We start from the raw sequence: 24,738 nt of genomic DNA on the forward strand, positions 1-24,738 counted from the left end.
AAATTAACTAAATGAAATAAAATAAATCCTACTAAATAAGATTCTTGCTCAAGGATCAACAATAAAAAATAATTTTTATAATAATAAAAAAAACTAATAATTTGTATTGGATGCATTGATTGAATGATACAGTACCTCTTTTTTTCAGTTCTCGCTTTCTCAAAAATACTCATAACTATTCCTTATGCTAATATTATTATTGGATTGGGTGAGTTCCACACCTTTAATAATTATATCTGGGTTACAAGGATTGTTGGTATCCTTGAGGAAAATAATCAGCATAATTATTATGTAGGATAGGAATAGGGCCTCTATAGTAATTCACGTTCATTTTAGGCAGGTCCATGACCAACGTGCTAGATAAGATAAGATAAGATAAGTAAAAAAAGTAAAGTAAAATGCTGATTATATTTGTAACAATTCTTTTTGGATTTATAATAATTTTATATGTTTTATCACCTTTAATTTCTCCAAGAACATTAAAACTAAATGGATTACATGTTTTGGTAAATAAAATATTATTTAAATAAGTACACAATGTCCTGCAATAGATTACAGGAGGATCTAGTGGTATCGGTAAATATATGGCTATTGAAGCTATCAAACAAGGAGCAAATGTAACAATTTTATCTAGAAACCAAGTATAATTAATTCTATAATAAAAGCTCTCAGCTAAAAATGTATAATATCATTAATTTTATTGCTTTATTAATTAGATTAATCCAATAAAAAATTACGTAAATTCTTTACCTTTCTTACTAATGGCGAAAATAAAAAAATCAATAAATACTCAATATTAAATAAATTTTTTTCAACCCATAGTCATCTCAACTAATGGTAATTTCTCCCAATCAACATATTCATTTTTAAAAATTTTAGCACGTAAAATTTTTAACATAACAAACGAAAAACGCAAGTCAATCTTCCTAAAACAAAAATACAATTAGAAATTTTTAAACATAATTATACATGTTTTTTAGGTACATTTTTACTATAAGCTCTTTTTATAGCCATCAATATTTTTAAAATTTACACTCTTTTTTATATTTTATATGGAAATTTTATATTTTTATTATATTATGAAATGAAATAATCATATTAAAATTATTGAATTTTTTTTTATTTTTCTATTTTATTATATATATGACTTATTTCACAGAATAAGCTTTATCAAGCCAAGACTGATGTTGAAAGATATATTTTGGACCCAAATAAACAAGTATACATTTTATTAGAAATAATATTATTTAAAAAGTTTATAATAGTGGATTTATCTTTTAAGATAAATTTAAAAAATAACATAATTATATTAATGATTAATGCAAAAAAAAATGATATTACCCTTTAGAAAATTTTAGATCAACCATTTTTCCAAATATTTTATTATAATAATGCTATGGTCCATTTAAATTTGATTATATATAATAAAAATGGTTTAAATTAAATAGTTATTACTAAAAATGGTCAGGGTGTTAATTTAGGCTTATACAGATTCACCAGCTGCCCATAATAGCTTTCTTCCATAGTTATAGAGTCTGGGAATAAAGTTTATTCTTATGGTCATCTGCTAACATTACCAGCAATACCCATATTTTGAATGGATTTTAGGTTAAGCTTTCTACCATATTTATCTATCAAATAATAAAAATCATTTCAATCAACTAATCACAACTATCATCTTTATCAATTACTTAACTTTACCTTGTTTATGACTTATTTCTCTTTTTTATATAGAGATATAATAGGAAACTTTAATTGTATAAAACAATTTACAAAATATTGATCACCTCTATTACTGTGCTAATTTTAAATATCTGATCAGATCATGGCCAATTTTTACGTTTAAAAAAAAAGACAGATTTAGTCGATTTTTTTTTGATTATTTTATGATTGTCTTGTCTGAGAATTAGAATATTATATCTCCTCTCCTCTATTAAATTTCTACTGATTTCAATGGGATGGTTAACCTAGTATCGGATTTAATTTGAGATATTTTATAAATATTTTGGGATGGATTTATAAAAAAATTTGATTTATGTAAAAAAAATTGTTTTGACAAAAAGTGGATATATAGAATAACCTAAATTCTCATGCGACTATATATATATATATTTTAAGTAATTTTCTAATAATATATGAATGGAAGAAACCCAAATTTTAATTTATTTGTATGGTAGCTAAAAATGTGAAATTTATCTATATTTTTGTTACATTATTAGTAACAAGAATATGATTTTAAAAAATTTGATGAGCCACAGAATCAGTCATTACCCTTATTTTAAATGATATGGATGACCTTTGGGGAATAATAAAAACTAAATACACACCTATTCATGGTAATGCACCAAATATCATCATTATTTAAAAGAAACGTTTTTTTAATACAATAATTCAAAGATAGGTGGTATAAAAAATCAATGCAATAATCAAATGAATCGATCAGTATTGCCATCGATTTTCTGATCTGTTTTATCTGAATATTATAAAATATCGATGATATCAGATCGGTGAAAAATTTATGGATCGATGGTGCCCTAATTGTCACTTATAGTGGCAATCTCTATTTATTTACAAACGTAATATTCTTTATCCTATTCAAATACTGCATATATATTTTGGGAGTGATTATCAAAATGATTTATAGGTCTTTGGACAAGTTATAAATGAAACCATTTATAATTTCAAAGAAAATAGCTTGCGTTGCCATAGACGTTTCGAAGGATTACAATAGTCTCAAAAACGCTATTTCACGGGCAGAAATTTTGATGCAGCGCTACGTTGACGTTTTAGTTAATTGTGCCGGATACGCCTCCCTCGACCTGTTTGACCACCAATCTATCACCGAATTCAAAGTTATTTCTCTTTTCTTTTTTTTTTGTAAATTAGAAATATATTTTCATAATATGATGAATTGTTGTTAAAGAAATGTAAAATTAAATGATTATAAGCTGTTAAGAGCCGAGTTTTGAACCATTTCTCAGGGCTGTGCCGATGTTTTTATCGATATTTTAATGACCCATTTATAAATATATATCTCGGATTTGGCACGAGATATGTAAATTTTTAAGTGTATAACCATCTTTAAATGTTAATACAACTTTTTAAAATAGTTGCCAAGCAAAAAAAAATTTTCGAAGGAGGTATGTATATGTATAACGGAAAATAAAATGAGCCTGTGTTTTGAACAAATTTTTACTAGACAGTTTCTAACGCTTCCTTTTTAAAATGTTATAATATTCCAAGATATGATTACGCATAAAACGAATAGCCGCCAATTCTGAGGAATGCACATTTTACATTTATAACCAGGTTCTTTTTCATATCGGCTTCGGCATCGCCCTTTTACTCCCCCTTCCCTCCCTCCCAAAATAAATATTATAAATTTTTTGATTTGCCGGCATCGAATTTGTATCCACCAAGATGCGGTAAGATGCAGGATTCGTCAGTAAAATCTCAAAGGGGGGGGGGGTAAAACGTACCCCATTCGTCCTAAGAGAGGTTCGGTTGAAAGGAGGAGGTAAATTTTGCACCCTTCAATGAGTGGAGAGAAGGGTTGTAGAAGCTGCTATGATTGAGCAGTCGGCTTAATCTACAAGCGCGTGCTATAAAAAGATTAGCCTTGCATTGAGACCCGAGTGTCTACCAGGTTGAGCTATCTTTTAAAACACTAAGCTGAAGTGTTAGTTTTTGACCTAAAACTCGAGTTCGCCCTATTTAGAACCAACTATTGATAAGCTTATGTGTGTAAATATATCAAATATTTTCTATTGTGCTTCATTATTTAAAAAAAAATTCAATATGTTCATTTACCGGAAATGGATTTGTTTTAAATTCAAAATAATTTAAAAAGGTTTATGATCAAATCTGAAATATATTTTTATCTATTTTCCTCATGATTAGGACACATTTTCTTTTCTAATTTAAAAACGCCGCTCTACAAAAGATTAAGTGCTATTTCTCAACGTTAAATAATTTATTTAACCTGTTTTATTTTAAAATTTGAAAAAATAAATCTCTATCTGAAATATATTCAACGGTAAAGTAAAATACCAACCCTATATATTTCGTACAATGATGTTGGCCTTAGCAAATACACGCATTGCCTTATTATATTACCCTTCATTCACAGTTATCGCAATTCATGTGAACTCTGAATGTTGGGTTGCACACATTTTCTGCTACTAACTCCACCTCATTATTTGACCACCCTTGATTTTTATCCTATATTACTTTTAAAATTCATAATTAAATAGAAACTTGTAGAAGCACCATTTGTACTGCCCTGCCCTGGTTTATTTTCTGGCATGGCCCTGGTTTTATATTTTTAGGTCTGGCCTGGGTATATTTAAAAAATTAAAATATGGCTTGACCCGTGTACCCGGGAGGGGCTTAGGACCGGGACTACAGGTCTCTAGTTAATAATTAATCTCTTACTTATTTATTTGTATAAATTATATGCAAAATACAAGTGTTTTCAAAATTTTTATCATTATCATAGATATCCACACTGCGCTAAGATTACCAAATGTTAATTTAATCTACCCTATATTTAAAAATTAATTATCGTCTGCTTAATTTTTTAAAAAAATAATAATTATTGTCTGCTTATTTTTTTTAGAAAAAATTATATCATAATTTAATCAATTTATGGCTTTTTAACCCTTCACTACAAAGGTGGGATAAATAATACCCCACGGCTTTTATAATCATGGTAATAAAAATCCTGAAGATAATTTGACCTAGTTTTTATAGTAGTTTAATATTTTGTATAAGGATTTGATATTTTTTAAAATATTTGCTATTTGTTGAGCTTGGGGTAGTATAGGTCCCACCTTTGTACTTACAAAATTTTTTTTCCCAAATTTTTTTTTATTAATTAATATTATTGTATATTACAAACTAATATATAAAATTGAAAAAAAAATTTTATTTTTAAATTTTTCATTGTTATATTGTGACCCAAAATTTTAAAATTTTATACTATTCTTTTTTCTTGTGGAGCTAAATACGATAAAATGAGCATATGGATAATTTAATATCATCAAGTTCTGGAAGTATTTTCTATTTAATATTTGATATTTATAACACTTTATATAGGTGAAGTAGATTATGAGTCAAGTGATGATTATTTATATGACAGCAATCACAACTCAGAAATAGAGGAAGATGATATAGATAGTGATGTGTGTGAAGATAATTATAAATATTGTTACAGTAAAATATGCTATCTTTTAATAAGTTATATAAAAAAATTGAAGGTAAAGATGGCAAAATCAAGTGGAATAAAGAATGCCTGCCTCAAATTCCATAATATAATTACTTGTTTGCCAGGGGTTAAATCACATGCAAAATCCCCTTCTTTCCCCCTAGAAAGCTTTAAACTTTTCATCTCAGCAATTATTACAGATTTAATGTTAAAATACACAAATCAAAAGATTGAGGCTCTTCAAAAAGATGACTCTATTTATCAAACTAAAATGGATGAAAATGAATTTAATACTCTGGTTGACTAATGAGAGTTGTTAAAGAATCTATACAAGTATCTAGATATAAAAATGTGGTATCTGTATTTAGATATTATTTTAGAGGTATCTGTATCTGTTTTTAGATACTTTATAAGATACATTTTTTCTATTTAACGCTTTTTTATATTATAAATAAAAATACTTGAATGTAAAATTTATTTTATTTCATATGAGCATATAACTTAATATTAATATATATATATTAAAAAATTATATATATATATATAAAATATTAAAACTTATATATAAAAAAGAATATATAAATATTAATTAAATATTATGTCCGAGTTATCAATAACAAGCAAATAATGATATTACAATCCATCTCAAGGAATTTGCCATTTTTAATTGCAATGGAATTGGTATTTTATTTTATTCTATTATATTAATTTTTAAAATTAATATTGATGAAGAAAATGACGACATTCTTCCATGGCCAATTTATAGACCATATTTTAAAATAATATCTAAAAATAAAGAAAACAAATCTCTGTTAGTACCAAAAAATATGCAAATTTTAGTTAGCATTACCTCAACTTGCAACATTCTAAAACATTTAAGGGTATAGATACTAAATAAATGTTTACAATTTTAATTTTAAATTTTAGAGAAAACATCAAACACTCTTAATCCAAATAAAAAATGGGAAGGAGAAAAAATCTATTAAAAAAAATATTGGACTAGGCTCATCGCCCATTGATTTTTTTTCCAAGAGACCTCAGTCTTTAACCCAAACCACTTTAGATGATTTAATAACTGATTTTATTATAGATAGCATTCAGCCATTTTCAATTGTTGAAAATCCTTCATTTATAAAAATGATCAAAACATTAGCTCCACAAAAAAAATAATTTGTCGACAGACAGTGGTTGTTACTGAAATCTAATAATTATTTATACTCATTTAATCATATATTATATTATTTTATTAATGATATATAATAATTATTATATTAATCATATTATATTAATATCTAAAAATCATTATTTTAGTTATTTTTTGATAAATGTGATATCGAGTCAATAATCTTTTAGATCATTTCATGAATTTTCACAATAGAATCCTAATTTAGGTTTACTCAAATTTAATCTAAGAGTATAATAAAAAATGTATCTGTACATAGATACATTTTAAATTGTATCTGTATCAAGATAACCTTTTAGAAGCTGTAATAGATAAATTTTTAGACGATGTATCTGTATCTAGTCCATTTAAAAGGTATCTTTTAACAACTCTGCTAATGATAGCTGGTGTTTATAAATCAAACCATCAAAATATAAGAGATTTATGGAATAAGGATGAATTTGGTGTAAATATATTTAGATATACCATGAATATAAATAGATTCCAATTTCTATTGAAAGTTCTAAGATCTGATGATATGAATACAAGGGATACGAGGAAAGCAAATGGTAAAGCAACACATATTAGAGAAATTTTTGATATTTTTAATGATAATTGCAATAATTCTTATTCTGTTGGATAATATGTTACTATTGATGAAATGCTTCCTGCATTTAAAGGCAAGTGTCCATTCAGGCAATATATGCTAAATAAACCATCAAAATATGGTCATAAAATCTATGCTCTAGTGGATTCTAGGACTTTTTTACATTAAAAACAGTATTATATGCTGATAATCAGCCAGAAGGACCTCACAAATTGTCAAATAAACCATTTGAAGTAGTTGAAAGATTAATTCAGCCAATTTCAAAAAGTAATAGAAATATTACAATGGACAATTGGTTTATTAGCTATGAATTAGCTAATTATTTATTATCTTCACATTCCCTAACAATAGTAGGGACTATAAAAAAAAATAAAAAACAGATACCTGCTGTATTTTTTGATAAAAAAAGTTATATACTCAAATTTATTTGTATTTAGAGAAAATACAACTCTAGTTTCATATATACCTAAAAGATTTAAAAATGTAGTGCTGCTCTCTACACTTCATTATGATAAAAAATCGAAGAAGATACATATGTCGATTATTTAAAAACAATTTATTAACCCTTCACTACAAAGGTGGAAAAAACTCCCTTAACTACCAAGGTGGGGTCTATTTTACCTCAAATTTTGATTAGCTATATCTCAGAACATATTAAAGTTTGAGATCTAAAATTTTGAATATATATTAAGAAATTATTGGAGATATTAAATAAAAAATCTTATTAATATGAAAGTTAATTAATATAAAATTAAATGATAGTTAATTAATATGAAAATTAAAATTAAATTGAAAATAAATTAATTAATAAGAAAGTTATTTAATATGAAAATTAAAATTAAATTGAAAATAAATTAAATTGCAAATCTCCTTACCTTTATTAATTAAATGTTTTCTTGGTATATTCTTTGTTAATTAAATATTTTCTTGATCTATTCTATAATTTAAGAATCTCCATTAATTCTATAATTTCTTGGTCTCTTTATTAATTAAATGTTTTTCTCGTATCTTCAATAATTTTTCAAATCGTAAAATTTTCTTCTTACAAAAAACCAATTAATGAATAAAATCCTTTTCCTTTGTTGCCACTGTATTTCTTTTTACAAAAATCAACAAAATACATGGCTAACAACAGGTTCATAATATATATATATATACTATAATAATTAATTTTATCATTTTAATACAATTATAAATAATCATTTAAAATATTACAACACGTTCACCCTATTGAGGCTTAGTGTATATAATCTTCAATCTTCTTCTTCCAATGTCATTTCTTCTAAATGACTCATGATATACTCCATCTCCTATTCACCTCTCATTTCACCCAATAATTCCTCTTCTTCCTTCTGTATCCGTATATCTTTATCTTTAGTCATACTCGCTAATGTTCCTTTCTTAGATCTTATATTCACTTTATTGACAATTTCTGTACATCTATCCTTGACACCTAAAGGATACTTTTCAAATTGAAACTTTCTAGAATCTATTTTACATCCTTGTATTCTTTTCTTTCTATTCCTGAAACTCTTTCCTTGACACTGAATCTTTACATGTCCCAACGAAAACATTGACGCGTCCGTCTTATATCACATCTGTTCGACAACATAAGATCAGAGAAAGGAACATTAGCCAGTATGACTAAAGATAAAGATATACGGATACAGAAGGAAGAAGAGGAATTATTGGGTGAAATGATAGGTGAATGGGAGATGGGGTATATCATGAGTCATTTAGAAGAAATGACATTGTTGGAAGAAGAAGATTGAAGATTTTATACACTAAGCCTCAATAGGGTGAACGTGTTGTAATATTTGAAATGATTATTTATAATTGTATTAAAATGATAAAATTAATTATTATAGTATATAGATATATTATGAACCTGTTGTTAGCCATGTATTTTGTTGATTTTTGTGAAAAGAAATACAGTGGCAACAAAGGAAAAGGATTTTATTCATTAATTGGTTTTTTGTAAGAAGAAAATTTTACGATTTGAAAAATTATTGAAGATACGAGAAAAACACTTAATTAATAAAGAGACCAAGAAATTATATAATTAATGGAGATTCTTAAATTATAGAATAGATCAAGAAAATATTTAATTAACAAAGAATATACCAAGAAAACATTTAATTAATAAAGGTAAGGAGATTTGCAATTTAATTTATTTTCAATTTAATTTTAATTTTCATATTAATTCTATCATTTAATATTAATTAACTTTCATATTAGATTAATTACTTCTAAAAAATGTTTTGCAAATTTTCCTAAAGTTGCTTAACCCTTCACTTCAAAGGTGGAAAAAACTCCCTTAACTACAAAGGTGGGGTCTATTTTACCCCAAATTTTGATTAGCTATATCTCAGAACATATTAAAAATTGAGATCTAAAATTTTGAGTATATATTTAAAAAATATTGGAGATAATAAATACAAAATCTTAGATTAATATTTACTTCCAAAAAAAAGTTAGACAAATTTTCCTAAAGTTACTGAAATAAAATTTTCTTTTTGAGTACTTCCTTTAATTATGCTATTATCACTAGATAAAATTCAAAAAATGCAAATTTTATTAAATCAATGTTGAATAAAGATAATTACATAAATTTTATAAAAAAATATATATCAAAAAAAATATTAATCATCAAATATCATGTAAAATTTTGAGATAACATTCGCGGCAAATTGTATGCATATGATCTTTACAAATAAATTTTGAACAATTTAAGCAAATTAATGATGTTTTTTTATCTTTCACCCTTGAACACTCATAACATCTTCCCTTTTTATTTATTGGAATATGTTTTTCATCAATTATGTTGAGAACGTCCCCTATGTTGTTACATAATAGTCTACATATATGAGGGTGATTATTGGAATATGTTTTTCATCAATTATGTTGAGAACGTCCCCTATGTTGTTACGTAATAGTCTACATATACGAGATTTCTCGTATTTACTGGTCATAAATGGAGTTATCAGTTCCATAGCTAATAATTTTATAAATTTAGACCTTTTTATAGTCAACAAATTATTGGCTTTATAAACTATTAGGGCATTTATTATTGAAATATTTATCATAGTATAAAAAATGGTAAGTGGCCATCTATTTGATCTCCTAGATATGGAATATATTGAGCAATGTTGATCCACTACATCAACTCCAGCTTTGGTTAAATTATAAAAAGTTATAATTTCTGGTTTTAACAATTCTATCATAATGTAGTGTTGAAAGCAACACTACATTCTTATACCTTTTTGGTATATATGAAACAATAGTAGTATTTTCTTTGAATTCAAATAAACTTGAATATATTTCTCTTTTTTTATTAAAAAATAATGCAGGTAACTGCTTTTTATTTATTTTAATAGTCCCTACTATTGTTAGGGAATGTGAAGATAATAAATAATTAGCTAATTCATAGCTAGTAAACCAATTGTCCATTGTAATATTTCTATTACATTTTGAAATTGGCTGAATTAATCTTTCAACTACATCAAATGGCTTGTATGACAATTATGGACCTTCTGGCTGATTGCCAGTATATAATTCTGTTTTTAATGTATAAAAAGTTCTAGAATCAACTAGAGCATATATTTTCAGACCATATTTTGATGGTTTATTTGGCATATATTGCCTAATTGGACAATTTCCTTTGAATGCAGGAAGCATTTCATCAATAGTAACATATTGTCCAACAGAATAAGAATTATTGCAATTATCATTAAAAATATCAAAAATTTCTATAATATGTGTGGCTTTAGCAAGTGCTGTCCTTGTATTTCTTGTATTCATATCATCAAATCTAAGCACTTTCAATAGAAATTGGAATCTATTTATATTTATAGTATATCTAAATATATCAGCACCAAATCCATCCTTATTCCATAAATCTCTTATATTTTGATGACTGGATTTATAAACTCCGGCTATCATTAGCAAACCAACTAAGGCATTCAATTCATTTTCATCCATTTTGGCATGATAAACAGAGTCATCCTTTTCAATGAACTCAATCTTTTGATTTGTATATTTTAAAACTAAATCTGTAATATTAGGTTAAATGAATAATTTGAAGCTTTCTAATGGTGATTTTGCATTTTTTGCATGAGATTTAACCCCTGGCAAACATGATATTATATTATGGGATCTTGTCCTTTTTTGTGTAGGGCATTCCATATTCCATTTAGTTTTTCCATCTTTACCTTCATATTTTTATATAATTTATTTAAGACTAGCATATTTTACTGTAACAATATTTATCTTCACACACATCACTATCTATATTGTCCTCCTCTGTCTCCAAGTTGTGATTACTGTTATACAAATAATCATCATCTGACTCAAAATTTACTTCACCTATACAAATTTTATAAATATCAAATATTAAATAGAAAATACTTCCAGAAGTTGATGATATTAAATTTTCCTTATGCTAATTTTATAGTATTTTGCTCCACAAGAAAAAAAATAGTATAAAATTTTAAAATTTTGAGTAACAATATAACAATGATTACAAATAAAATTTTTTTTTTCAATTTTATATATTAGTTTGTAATATACAATAATATTAATTAATAAAAAAAAATTTCGTAAGTACAAAGGTGGGACCTATACTACCCTAAGCTCAACAAATAGCAAATATTTTAAAAAATATCAAATCAATTATCTTGAAATTTGGTAGATATATTCTTTATAAGAAAATATTAAACTACTATAAAAACTAGGTCAAAATATCTTCAGGTTTTTTTATATTTACCCCACCTTTGTAGTAAAGGGTTAAATAAAAAAAATTTTTGAGTTCCTTTAATCATAGAGTTATCATCAAAAAAAAATTAAAAAATGCAAATTTTATTATATATTTTATTAATTCAATGTTGAATAATGATAATTACATAAATTTTATAAAATAAAATATTAATCAACAATTATCATGTAAATTTTTATAATTCACAACAAAAAGTATTCATATGATCTTTACAAATAAATTTAGAACAATTTAAACAAATAAAGGTTGTTTTTTGTCCTTTACTTTTGGGCAATAATAGCATCTTCCTTTATATTTGATGAAGTAGGTTTTCATCAGTAATATTGAAAACATCCCCAATGTTGTTATGTAATAACCTACATACACGAGGGTTCTCATATCTTTTGATCATATATGGAGTAATGAGTTCCATTGCTAATATCTTTATAAATTTAGAACTTTTTATGTTCAATTTATTATTAGCTTTATAAACGATGAGTGCATTTATTATGGATATATTTTACAATTGTATAAAAAATGCTCAAGGGTGATTTTCTTGATATAGAATCAATATATGGAGCATAGTTGATCAACTACATCAACTCCAGTTTTTGTTAAATTATAAAATATTATAATTTCTGGTTTTTTCAAATCACCAGTTGATGCATCAAATTTTTTATCATAATGTAGTGTAGAAAGCAGCACTACATTTTTATACCTTTTAGGTATATATAAAACTAGAGTTGTATTTTCTCTTAATACAAATAAACTTGAGTTTATAACTCTTTTTTATAAAAAAATAAAGCAGGTATTTTTTTTTATAGTTCCAACTAAGGTTAAGGAATGAGAATTTAACAAATGATTGGCTAATTCATAGCTTGTAAACCAATTGTCAGTTGAAATATTTCTATTAGTCCTTGAAATTGGTTGAATAAGTCTTTCAACTACATCATTATTTGACAATATGTAAGATCCTTCTGGCTGATTACCAGTATATAATTCTGATTTTAATATATAAAAAGTCCTAGAATCCACTAGAGCATAGATTTTAAGACCATATTTTGATGGTTTATTTGGCATATATTGCCTGAATGGACACTTGTCTTTAAAAGCAGAAAACATTTCATTAATAGTAACATATTGTCCAACAGAATAAGAATTATTGCAATTATCATTAAAAATTTCTTTAATATATATTGCTTTATCATTTGCTTTCCTTGGTATCCATTGTATTCATATCATCAAATCTTGGAACTTTCAATAGAAATTGGAATCTATTTATATTCATGGTATATCTAAATATATTTACACCAAATCCATCCTTATTCCATAAATCTCTTATATTTTGATGGTTTGATTTATAAACACCAGCTATCATTAGTAAACCAACCAGAGCATTAAATTCATTTTCATCCATTTTAGTATGATAAATAAAGTCATCTTTTTGAAGGATCTCAATCTTTTGATTTGTGTATTTTAATATTAAATCTATAATAATTGCTGAAATAAAAAGTTTAAAGCTTTCTAGGGGGGAGATTTTGCATGTGATTTAACCCCTGGCAAACAAGAAATTATATTATGGGATCTAGTTCTTTTTTGAGGCAGGCATTCTTTATTCCACTTGATTTTGCCATCTTTACCTTAATTTTTTTATATAATTTATTAAAAGATAGCATATTTTACTGTAACAATATCTATAATTATCTTCACACTCATCACTATCTATATCATCTTCCTCTGTTTCTGAGTTGTGATTGCTGTCATATAAATAATCATCACTTGACTCAGAATCTACTTCACCTATATAAAGTGTTATTATCAAATATTAAATAGAAAATACTTCCAGAACTTGATATTAAATTATCCATATGCTCGTTTTATCTTATTTAGCTCCACAATAAAAAAGAATTGTATAAAATTTTAAAATTTTGGGTCACAATATAACAATGAAAAATTTAAAAATAAATTTTTTTTTTCAATTTTATATATTAGTTTGTAATATACAATAATATTAATTAATAAAAAAAACTTTTTTTGTAAGTACAAAGGTGGGACCTATACTACCCCAAGCTCAACAAATTGCAAATATTTTAAATAATATCAAATCAATTATCTTGAAATTTGGTAGATATGTTTCAAATATTAAACTACTATAAAAACCAGGTCAAATTATCTCCAGCATTGTTAATTACCATAATTATAAAAGCAGTGGGGTATTATTTACCCCACCTTTGTAGTGAAGAGTTAAAATTTGTTTACATAATACTATTTTATATAGTCGAAGGTCTCATTTATATTAAACGCTATTTGTTCAAGCGATGCAGGATTTAACGCTTAGTTATCTGCAAAATCAAGCCAATCAATATCTTTAATTTATAAATATGAAGCGAAGCTATGATCGTAACGATAAAATTTGAAAAATATATGTAGCGATGTAGATTTAAAAAATTCAATAGCTTTAATACACATCGTTTCAACAAATCACGTTTACTATAAATGAGGCATAAGACTAAACCATTTTTAACAATTATTAACAAAGAAAAAAAAATTAAATTTAGCTGTAAAATATTTAAATTAGACTTTGGAGCAATAAGAAAACACAATATTCATCAATAAATCGAAATTTAATATAGTTTTGAATCTGCTCAAGCAGAAATCGTCCATCCTGAAAGGCCTAAAATGTATTATATGAAGATATTCTAAATGAAGTACTACACCATCTTTAGGACATGAATTAATATACATTCCAATAAGATGGAACACCTTGTCATACCACTTAATCCTTAAAAACCTTGCAATGATCATAGTATCATTCTGTTATTATTCTCCAGATTTTAATCTTATTGAAAACATATGAGAGCTTAGAAACAGCTATGTAAAATAATTCTTTGAAGATTATATAAACTCCAGCACAGAATATGTGTCAGGAACATATTAATTCGATGCCACTAAAATAGCCGCAGGTATAAAGGCATAGGTGGCTTTAATTTCGAATATAGTTGTATATTTTAAATTAGTATATTTTCAAAATATATAATCGAAATGTAATAATTTATAGTAATTTTTGTTCATTTTATTATTTTATTTTAATGAAGGTTATATTTGAAAAAAATTGTGTGTCCATGATTATTATTTTTTAAATTGAACATATAAATAAACGAAAATATAAGAGTGGTCACATATCAATGAAGCGGTGTACTATATGTAAGCGTGATTTTTTTTGTTGTTGAAATGAGGTCGCAATTAGGATCTTTACTATTTAGGAACTTGAAACTATTTGATTATATATACTGCACTACTGAAGTATAGTATAGATAACAAATATGGCGTATTTTCAATATTTACTAGAACCAGGAATTATCCTTAAAATGTTAGGAACCGGATATTCAGAAGGGGCTAGGCTCCAAGCTATAGTTCTTTTTTTTTCGTTTATATCTTGACAAAAAAAATAATAGATTTATCGTTTTTTATACCTCATTATGCATAATAAGAATTTGATGGACGTCAACTACCTTGGCTCAGTTTACGCCACGAGATGCGTCATCGATAACATGAAAAAGGGCTATACTACTTGTCATAACAAAAGTTTATCCCCGTCGACCATTATGACTATGAAAAATGACGAAGCAGAGAATGGAAACACAATAAGTGATGATACACCAGGCGATAGAAATCTAAGAAATAATTCTGAAAAAGCGCGGCAAACGGGAGCAAACGAAGACTATACTCTGAATGAACATCCCGATGACGCGTCAGCTTTTATCGTATTAAAAACACCGCCGACTTCCATAGATAATGACTCGTTGTCTAGTCACCATCGAAATGGAATTACTATGGAGAAACCAATTGCTAATCAACATTTGGGAACCCCCACAAAGCAAATTTTCCCCAATTTGTCAACCAACTTAACTAACAAGGATATAACTTCGCATAATTATTCCACGAACCAAATTATTTCAAACGGGACGCACTTTAACGATGGTCGTGGTGCTGGTTACAGGATAATGTTTGTTTCCAGTCAAGCCGGCCAGACTGGAATATACGGTTGTTCAGCGTATTGCGCATCCAAGTTTGCCCTAAGGGGTTTGGCGGAATCCCTACAAATGGAGGTAATAATATAGAGGGCGAAGAAAAAGATCGAATAAGAGGGCGGGTGAAAGAAAGTTAGATTATGACTGCCTAGAGACCTGCAAAAAAAACCTAGTCTTTAGATTTTATAACATTTTTTATTTGAAAAGGTTTAATTAATATTAAAACATAACGAAATGAGAATTTTTTAGGCTATGTTCAAAGTTGATTTACCTTTCTTAAGGAATAATATACTACGTTATCAATATCCAAAAAAAAAAGAATATCTAGCGTATATCATTTTGCCCCAAGAATAATATCAATTTTTTTAAAAACAAAAACGAGGATTTCGCTTAACTATAATTTTTATTTCACTTAATAGTAGTTATATTTTATCCGATATTTTTTTAAAAATATTATACGGGGAATAAGGCATTTAACCATGAGATTTAAATTTACAACTTGACTATAATTTAATTTAATAAATTATAAATTAAGTCGATTTGTAACCATCATGACCCCCATATCTTATTGGTAGATTTGATTCATGCTTACTAAGAAGCGGTTATATAATGATTATATTATTATTGTCATAAGGTAAAACCTTACAATATAAGGGTAACACTGGCCTTTCCGCCCGACACAGACACGCCTGGTTATGCTCAAGAAAATTTGACAAAGGTATATTTTTTTAAAACTATGTAAAAAGTGAATTTGTAACTTTAAAAAAAAAAAATTTGAAACTAAAGAATGGATAAGCTAAAAATGAAACAAAGCAATGAATTACGAAAACAATAATAATAATTTGAAATATAAAAATAAAATAAAGAAAAGAAAAGTTATTAGATAGTAAAATTAGTTTAAAATTAGAAACGAGACTTGGATAGGAATTCGAAAATAAATAATAATGAAATATAAATTTTATTCAGAATATATTTATATGACAATAATTTATTCTTCCAAAAGCCCACAGTAACCAAAGACATATGCCAAACTTCCGGTCTATTTAGCCCTCAGGTTGTTGCTAAACAATTGATCGAGGATCTTAAGGTATATAATAAAAAGTATTTAAAAACTTAGATGAATCGTGGGATTATTTTTTTCCTCTCATCTATTCCTATCTCTTATATAAAGATACTTTTTGTTTAAAGTCGGTGGTTAGGGTTAGATTTGAAATCCTCTCTCACCCCCGCCTTTGGTATATCTTTACCTATACTAAAATTACATTTTCTTTAGTAGGATTGTGTATATAATATCTTAAAGGAAACTTAAATGTCTTAGGATAAATTACCCCCTGGGAAATCTCAATATACTCGCAAAATTATATTTATTCATAGAAGGGAAAGTTTAACAGTTATATCGGCATCGATGGATTTTTGCTCAATTCGTTAACCTGTGGTATGTCACCAATCACCACCATCACGGAGGCTATAGAACAAGTTATTTTGTTAATCATTAATATAAAAGATTCATTGAATTTATCTGGTTTGGAAAAAAAAAATTTCCTGATCAAATAAATTATTATGTAGGATTGGCATCCCCTTAAGAAACGAATCGAATTGAATAATACGATATAATTTAATATTTTTAACAAATTATTTTTTTATAGTTGATTATTTTCATTTATTTTTTTTCGAGTCGAAATTTAAAAAACCGAATAATTTTTGCTATTGATATATTCGTAAATTTTGAATCGAATATCAAAATTAGAGAAATTTAAAAAAAGGTGAAAGTAAGGGGTAAATAAAAGGCAAAATGAATTTAATAAACGGCGATATTTTATGTGAGGCATATAAAAATGTTAAATCCCAAATGAAAACTAAGGAACGATTAAAAATCTAATGCACCAATAGGGTAGCGGCCTCATTAATAATTATTTCATATATTTTTTTTATAAGTATGAGCTGATAATATTTATATCCAGTGAACCTATATTCGGCTGCAGAATTTATACCCTATTAATTACTGAGTTTTTTTTAATTATAATGGCCTTAAGCTCCTAATGGCATTATATGATTGGCACTATTTAATATCAACATTTATAGAAATTAATAGAATTATCATATACAATATATTAATCAGGAAATTGTTATAAAGAATAGCTGTTTGCCTTCTAGTCATTTTCAAATGTACATATTTTACAAATGATATTAATTTTAAAGGATATATTGCAATAGTTGTATAATAGGTAGCCTTTTATTTTACAATATTAATATTATTTTCTAATTTTTTAATAATGTTGAACACATAAAAAAATAATATGATGAATAGAAAAATAAAATTGAATTGTTGCAAAAAATGTAATTGATAGCCCCCTAATAAATTTGCCCTTCCCCCCCCCCCCTTGGAAAAATTTTGTAAATAAATTGCTTTTACCCAATACTCATGTAGATCCCGGTTTTATCTCTATTGAAAACATCTAATTTTATAAACTAAAACATGTTTTTTTCTAAAGGTATGTACCATGTCATTATTCCGTATAGTCGGTCTTTTCTACATAGATTCGTTCGATAGGATGGTACGAAAACATGTATTATCCGGCAAATCAAATGTGAATAATTAAAAAAAAAATTAATATTTTAGAAAATTATTGTTATTTTTTTTTATATACATATTTAATATGAATTCCATTTTATTTTGAGATACACATTTTATATACCTAGTTTATTTATAATTATTTATTTATTTTTGATAGACCTTATATATTTTTTTTAAAAAAACGCATACATACTTGGACGTTTCGAAACGATCAATAAACGAATATATGGCATTCAGAATTTGAGTAAGATTTTAAATCGGATTTAGAAATAAACAAATTTAAATATTTAATAATTATTTTTAATTTCACGTATATTTAAAATAAAAATATGCATAAATATAAAATAGATATTAGATGCTTTTTTTAAAAAAAAAATCTTATTTGACCAGCTCTTGAGTTCATTTCTATCCTAAGATTCACGCGTCGTTCATCATAACTATCGCATTGTGTGATAAACGCTTATGTTTCTTATCACTTTCTTTTGAAAATAACAATTTTTTTTATTTTAATCGAAAAATATTTTTCATATCAGAAAATAAAATTTTCTAGAAATAAGAGTATATTCATGTATATAGATAATATTGATATTTTGGAAATATATGTATGATATTATATTATTTATAATAGTATATTCGTTAAACGTTTATATAAGCATGTATAATATCGGGTGGATATGCTTTAACAGCCTAACATTATTGCAATATAGAAACTTCTATTATATATCCTACCTTATAAATGAACATATAAATAAATGAATGAGTTAATTATTCTATTGATATGTGAAATTATCCCATTTATTATATTGGCGACGACGAGACAAAGAACCTGTAATATGAATTTATTGGATGTTTTATGAAATAAATTATGTGGAATGATTAGGAAATGCCATGATAAGTATGAACTATTTTGTAAATGTGATATTTGTTTGAGCAATATTAATGTATTGGATATTTCATTAAATTGAATTATGGATAAAGATAAAAGTATGGTTGATAGAACTTAATTTGAAAAATACATTAATAGTACATGACTGAATTATGATCATGAAATCTGATTTTGAAATATTGAGATAATTATGAAACGGAACAATTATATATGATTTAACATGAACAAAATAAGGAATTATTATAATTGCTAACAACGAAAAATTGATTGATGAAAATACGGTATAATCTATTATGGAAATATGGTGATTTTTGTAAATTGGTTAACAATATGACCCTGAAACAAATTGAGATTATCAAAATTTTACTGAATATGGGATAATTAATGATAAAGTGACAATTACTTGGAGATTGATTTTATGGATTATAATTATTGAACTATGATAATATAGATATTTGCAAAATGGATAATGATAGAGAAACTTGGCTAATTTAGACATAAAAATATAAGAACGGTGGGCTCTCAAATCACGTGACCTGTGCAAAAACTATAGGGGCTTATGTGAGCCAGATGTAAACGTATTTGGGTTAAAGACTAATAATGTATTGTGCTATATATAGGATGATCTCGATCATGGGCCAACTTAAGATGATAAAGATCTCTTTGCCAGCTAGGATAAAATTGACTTCGTGAACCATTCAAGGATGATAGAGATCTCTTGGTCAACTCTAGGATAACGGTGTGTGACATCATGGGCAAGCACAATGTTGACCAACAATGGACTCGATAACGATACTACTTCGTTGGGAGATCAAGAATACAATAACCTCGATAACGATACTCCAGGGGGAGTTCCATTCAGGTTGATACTCTAATGGGAGATCAAGCATACAAAGGAATTGATATGGATACTCTGGGGGAAGATCTGTCGATATTAATGCTCCGGTGGGAGATCAATCAACAAAGAAAGCGAAATTGATTCTCTAGGTGAGATCAATCGTACCAAGGCAACTAATATTATGCTCTCTTGAGAGATCAAAATTTCGATTATGGGGGTCAATTTAATTACAAGAATTTACTTCCTTAGCATCTATTAGTATTAATTTCATATTTAATTTAAAAATTAAGTTTCTAATTTTTTCTTAGTTTATATTATTCTCTCCTTTTTTTCCTTGCCCTTTCTCTTTCCCTTCTCCATTCCTCTTTTCTTTCTATCTCCTATTTTCTTTCACCTTTCCTTTAATCCTTTTCTTTTTTCCCACTTTCCTTACATTTTCCCTTCTCTTTTCCCTTTCATTCCCTTTCTCTTTTCCCTTACCTCTACTTTTTCTTTCACATTTCCCCCTTTTCCTTTCCCTTCTTTCCAGTTTCTTTCCCTTTTCTTCTACCTTTTTCTTTTCCCCTTTTCTTACTCATTTTCTTCTCCTTTATTTTTCGTTCACATTTACCTTTCCTATCACTTTTCTACTACCGTTGTTTTTTTCATTATCACCTTTTCTTTCCACTTTTCTTTCCCATTTTTATTTTTCTTTGTGCTTTTCTTTTGCCATTCCCTTCTTTTTCTCTTTTCATTTCCCTGTTTTATTTCCATTTTCGTCTTCATTTTCTCTTTTATTTCCCTTGCCTCCTTTTTCCTTCCCCTTTCTTTACTCTTTTCCTTTCAGTTTTTTTTTTACCTTTGTCTTCTTTTCCTTTCTTTTATTTTTCTATTCCCTTGCCTTTTCGCACCCTTTCCCTTTTTCTTCCCCCTTTCATTCCCTTCTTTTCTAATCCTTTCACTTCTCATTTTTTCTATATTTCTTTTCTCTTCTTCCTTCCTAACTCTGCATTAGAGTTTTCATTCTTAGAAAAAGTTTAATTCCAACTCATTCTGGCTTGTTATTTTCTTTCAAGCACCGGTCATTTCCCATTAAAAGTTTGATCAAAAAAGGAATAAATTCTTTTAAAAAAGGTAAAAATCCAATAAAAAGGGAATATTCCAATTCAACAATGGAAAATCATTATTTTTTTTAAATATTTTTAAAAAAAAATTATATTCTTAAGGATTCAACATTATAGAAAGCTTGCCAATGTTCTACAAAGAATATTCGCATATATACCAATTATTTTGCATATACTAAATATTTGTATAATTTTTACTTCTCATTGTTCCTGCTCAATAAAATTAAGTATTGAAAATATACTCATTTTATTTTGGCAATACAATTAATATTTATTTAATATCCCTCTTCAACCCCATACCTATATTATATTTTTATTTAAACATCTCATGATTTGTGATCCATCGCTATTTGTTATTCTGCACTATTTGTGATTCATGGAATATCTGATTCTGTGCCATTTGTTATTCCCAGGTACACTCCCTCCCTTTGAAAGGAGCTAGGGCTTAGTCCTAGTATTTTTAAATTGTTTAAACCGTGTCCTGGTTTGTTTTAATTTTGCTTATTTCTATTTAGCCAATGCTATACAAATTTAAGACACCTACGCCCCTCTTCATGACAGAATATTCACTGGAAGCAAACCCGTCTTAAAAACATTATCCACCTCCTAAAAATTTGCCACCTATGGCGCCGATATTCCCAAGTTAATAATTACAAGTTTTTAATTGTATTGGTAATCTCTTCATATATTTTAAAAAGAAGATTTAAAACTACAACCCTTTAAGTCCCCTCGTTTATGATTTTAGTAAGCATGATTTTGGTAACAATGACAATAGATTGAAATAGAAATAACTGAAAAATAATAATCAAAATATATAAAAACATATAAATAAAATATTTTTGCTATCACTTTATTACATAATTATAAAATAATAAAACATAAAAATTAAAAGGCATAGGATTAAAATGCAATAGAAATTAAGAAAGAATACTTTCCCAAAAATTGTAAAGTGGTATAATATTCTCAAAATCTCAATTGTACATCTTTTCTTTATTAATCATTTACATTGTCTGATCTTAAATAATATCGTAATAATTCTTCTTTGAATAATATATTTTTTGTTTTCATCTAAATATTACAACTATAATGAATGTATTATTAGAGTGTCTTGTTTGGCATGAATATGATTTTTATTATAGAAAATCTAATCATTTTAATTTACACTAGAAATTATCCAGATATAATTTTTATTTGAAAAATATTGACTATGATTGTATGCAATATATAAATATGATCGAACTTTTTTACAGTATTATATTTTGCCCTTCATTTAAAATTTAATTAATAATCTCCCCTTCTCCGAATAAGTTTACCCTACACTCTAGATGTCTACCCCCTAAAAAATGGAAGCAAACTTCACCCCCCCCCCTATTTTACCCCCTCTTATGAAACGTTGCAATTGAGCGTTGCAACGCTCCGTTTTAAAATCTAATAATGCATTTTAAATGGTATTGTGCAAATTGGATATTTTTACGGCAAGCGCAATGATATCATTGGGCAAGCGTTAAAAAAAAGCAAACTGGTTTAAATTTTTTAATGCTTTTTTAATTTTGCGCTAAAATTTGAAAATGGATACAAAATTGTAAGTATAATTTATCTCATAGATTAATTGATATTATATCATTTAGAATATATTAATTGATATTTATATAATTTTAGAATATATTTATTTATATTTTAGATAATTTTTGAATATAAATTGATATTATTATCATTTTAGAATAAGTTTTAGATGGTTTATCAACTATTAGTTTAAGGAAAATATATATGAACAGTGATAAATTATATTTTTATTAGCATGGAGATGAAGTTTCAACAGCATGATACAACTGTATCATCCTTAAAGAATAATCTGAATATGAATATATCGTATTCATGAAGCCAATGATAAAAGACAAAAACTACTGACATTAGTCCCAAAGAAACTACACCAAAGGCTAGTGGCTCAAGAATAAATGCACTTATAGGTGAAAGACTTTTGGCTCTTTTGGAAAGGGTGCCATCTGAAAGCCAGTAAAATATATGTTTTTATCTTTAAATTTAATATTATTTTAGATTGTATCTACAATCAATGGCAGAAGGCTTAGAAAGTATGAGCCATTCAAATGAGTACTTTTTTAAATATGAGTATCAAAATTGTAACATACTTTGATGGAGCAATCAAAGGACCATACTGTTGAATTATCACCAGCAAATCCAACACAAACAACTTTTAAATCAAACATCAAATTTTATCTTAGTGTGTTTATTTTTGTAAATATATTTATTTATATATATAATAAAGTAATATTCCATATTATTGTGTCCATTTTTGAAAAATAAGCAAACTAATCAAAATTTACTTTGCATTTTTATTAAAATAAATAGATTATTATAAATATATTTTAGGATAAACAAATAAATATTATAATAATCATATTATGAAAGAATGAGATTGAGTAAACAGTTATGAAAATCCAATAAGTAAAAATATCAGGTGTAACATGATTGAGATAAGTGTACAATAGATTTAATAGTGTATATAATAAAATTTGACACAATAATTAATTATTGAGATCAAAATTTGAAGCCTTTTTAGGATTTTAATTCATTGACATATAATTTAGCCAAAATTATCTTTAGAAATTAAATATTATGTATGAAACGAATAATAGTGCTTGATTTTTTAAGATATTGACTATTTATATAGAAAACTTCCTGTTTATTTTATTTTGACAACACATTATGTGATTATAATAAAAAAATTCAAAAACCAATTAAATAAAATTGGGCAAAGCTTCTGGCTTCAAACTCTCATACAGATGGTATGATTAAATTATTTTAATAATATATTTAATACTCTTACATGTTCTAGTGTATACATTTTTATTATTAAAGAATTGAAAATAATATTAAATTATATTATATGTAAATTATAAATATATGTTCTCCTCATCCTTGTATAATTACAGTGGAGTAGGCACCCAAACCCCCCCCCCCCTCCCCCCCATACATAAAAAATGAAAAATAAATTATTTTTTTTTAAAATTATATTTATAATAATTTTATTTTTAAATTTTTTTTTTGAATATTTTTTTTAAATTTTAATTTAATAAATTCTTAATTAACGCTTGATTTTTATGTAATTAAATATTAATGAGCAGCGTTTTTGTAAGTAGAGAAGATAGGAGTGCGGGAATAGGAATCGCTTTCCTCTATATATTTATATTACCCCCGTCTAAAATTTAAATATAAAAGGTTAGTAAAAATGTAAAAATTATAATTTGGACAAGCATCCAAGAGTATATTATATAAAATTTATTCAAAATACAGCAACTTCTCCTAAAAAAATTAAAGTAAACGCCCTCCCCTTCAAGTTGAATAAGGATTCTTGTGTTATAATTCTCTGGTAGAAGTCATTGTCTCTCAGAGGATTGAGGAAAGATAGAAAAATTATTCAGAAATAAAGAGAGAAAGGAAGCCTAGATTTTGTTCCTTTATTTTCTCATCTAGGCGCTTGATGAGTCATGTTGACGATAATTAAAGGTAACTGTTAGAGATTCAGGATTATATTATTTTTTCATTCATTATTTATTTC

General features: G+C 26.3%; 1 protein-coding gene across 1 annotated transcript; it reads left to right on the forward strand.

Moving 5' to 3' along the window:
- The first annotated feature begins 376 nt into the window (after positions 1 to 376).
- LOC135923190 (3-ketodihydrosphingosine reductase-like) lies at positions 377 to 18,544 on the forward strand. Its single transcript, XM_065457805.1, has 9 exons — positions 377 to 506; positions 552 to 641; positions 1,160 to 1,219; positions 2,688 to 2,852; positions 15,220 to 15,837; positions 16,394 to 16,477; positions 16,763 to 16,846; positions 17,134 to 17,235; positions 18,252 to 18,544. Exons 1-9 carry the CDS (start codon positions 399 to 401, stop codon positions 18,357 to 18,359), a joined length of 1,419 nt encoding a protein of 472 aa, XP_065313877.1. The 5' UTR covers positions 377 to 398; the 3' UTR covers positions 18,360 to 18,544.
- Positions 18,545 to 24,738: the final 6,194 nt, after the last annotated feature.

The sequence above is a fragment of the Gordionus sp. m RMFG-2023 genome, chromosome 2 (assembly GCF_954871325.1).
Source record: "Gordionus sp. m RMFG-2023 chromosome 2, tfGorSpeb1-WG-v2, whole genome shotgun sequence".
In the NCBI taxonomy this organism is placed as follows: Eukaryota; Metazoa; Nematomorpha; class Gordioida; order Chordodea; family Parachordodidae; genus Gordionus; species Gordionus sp. m RMFG-2023.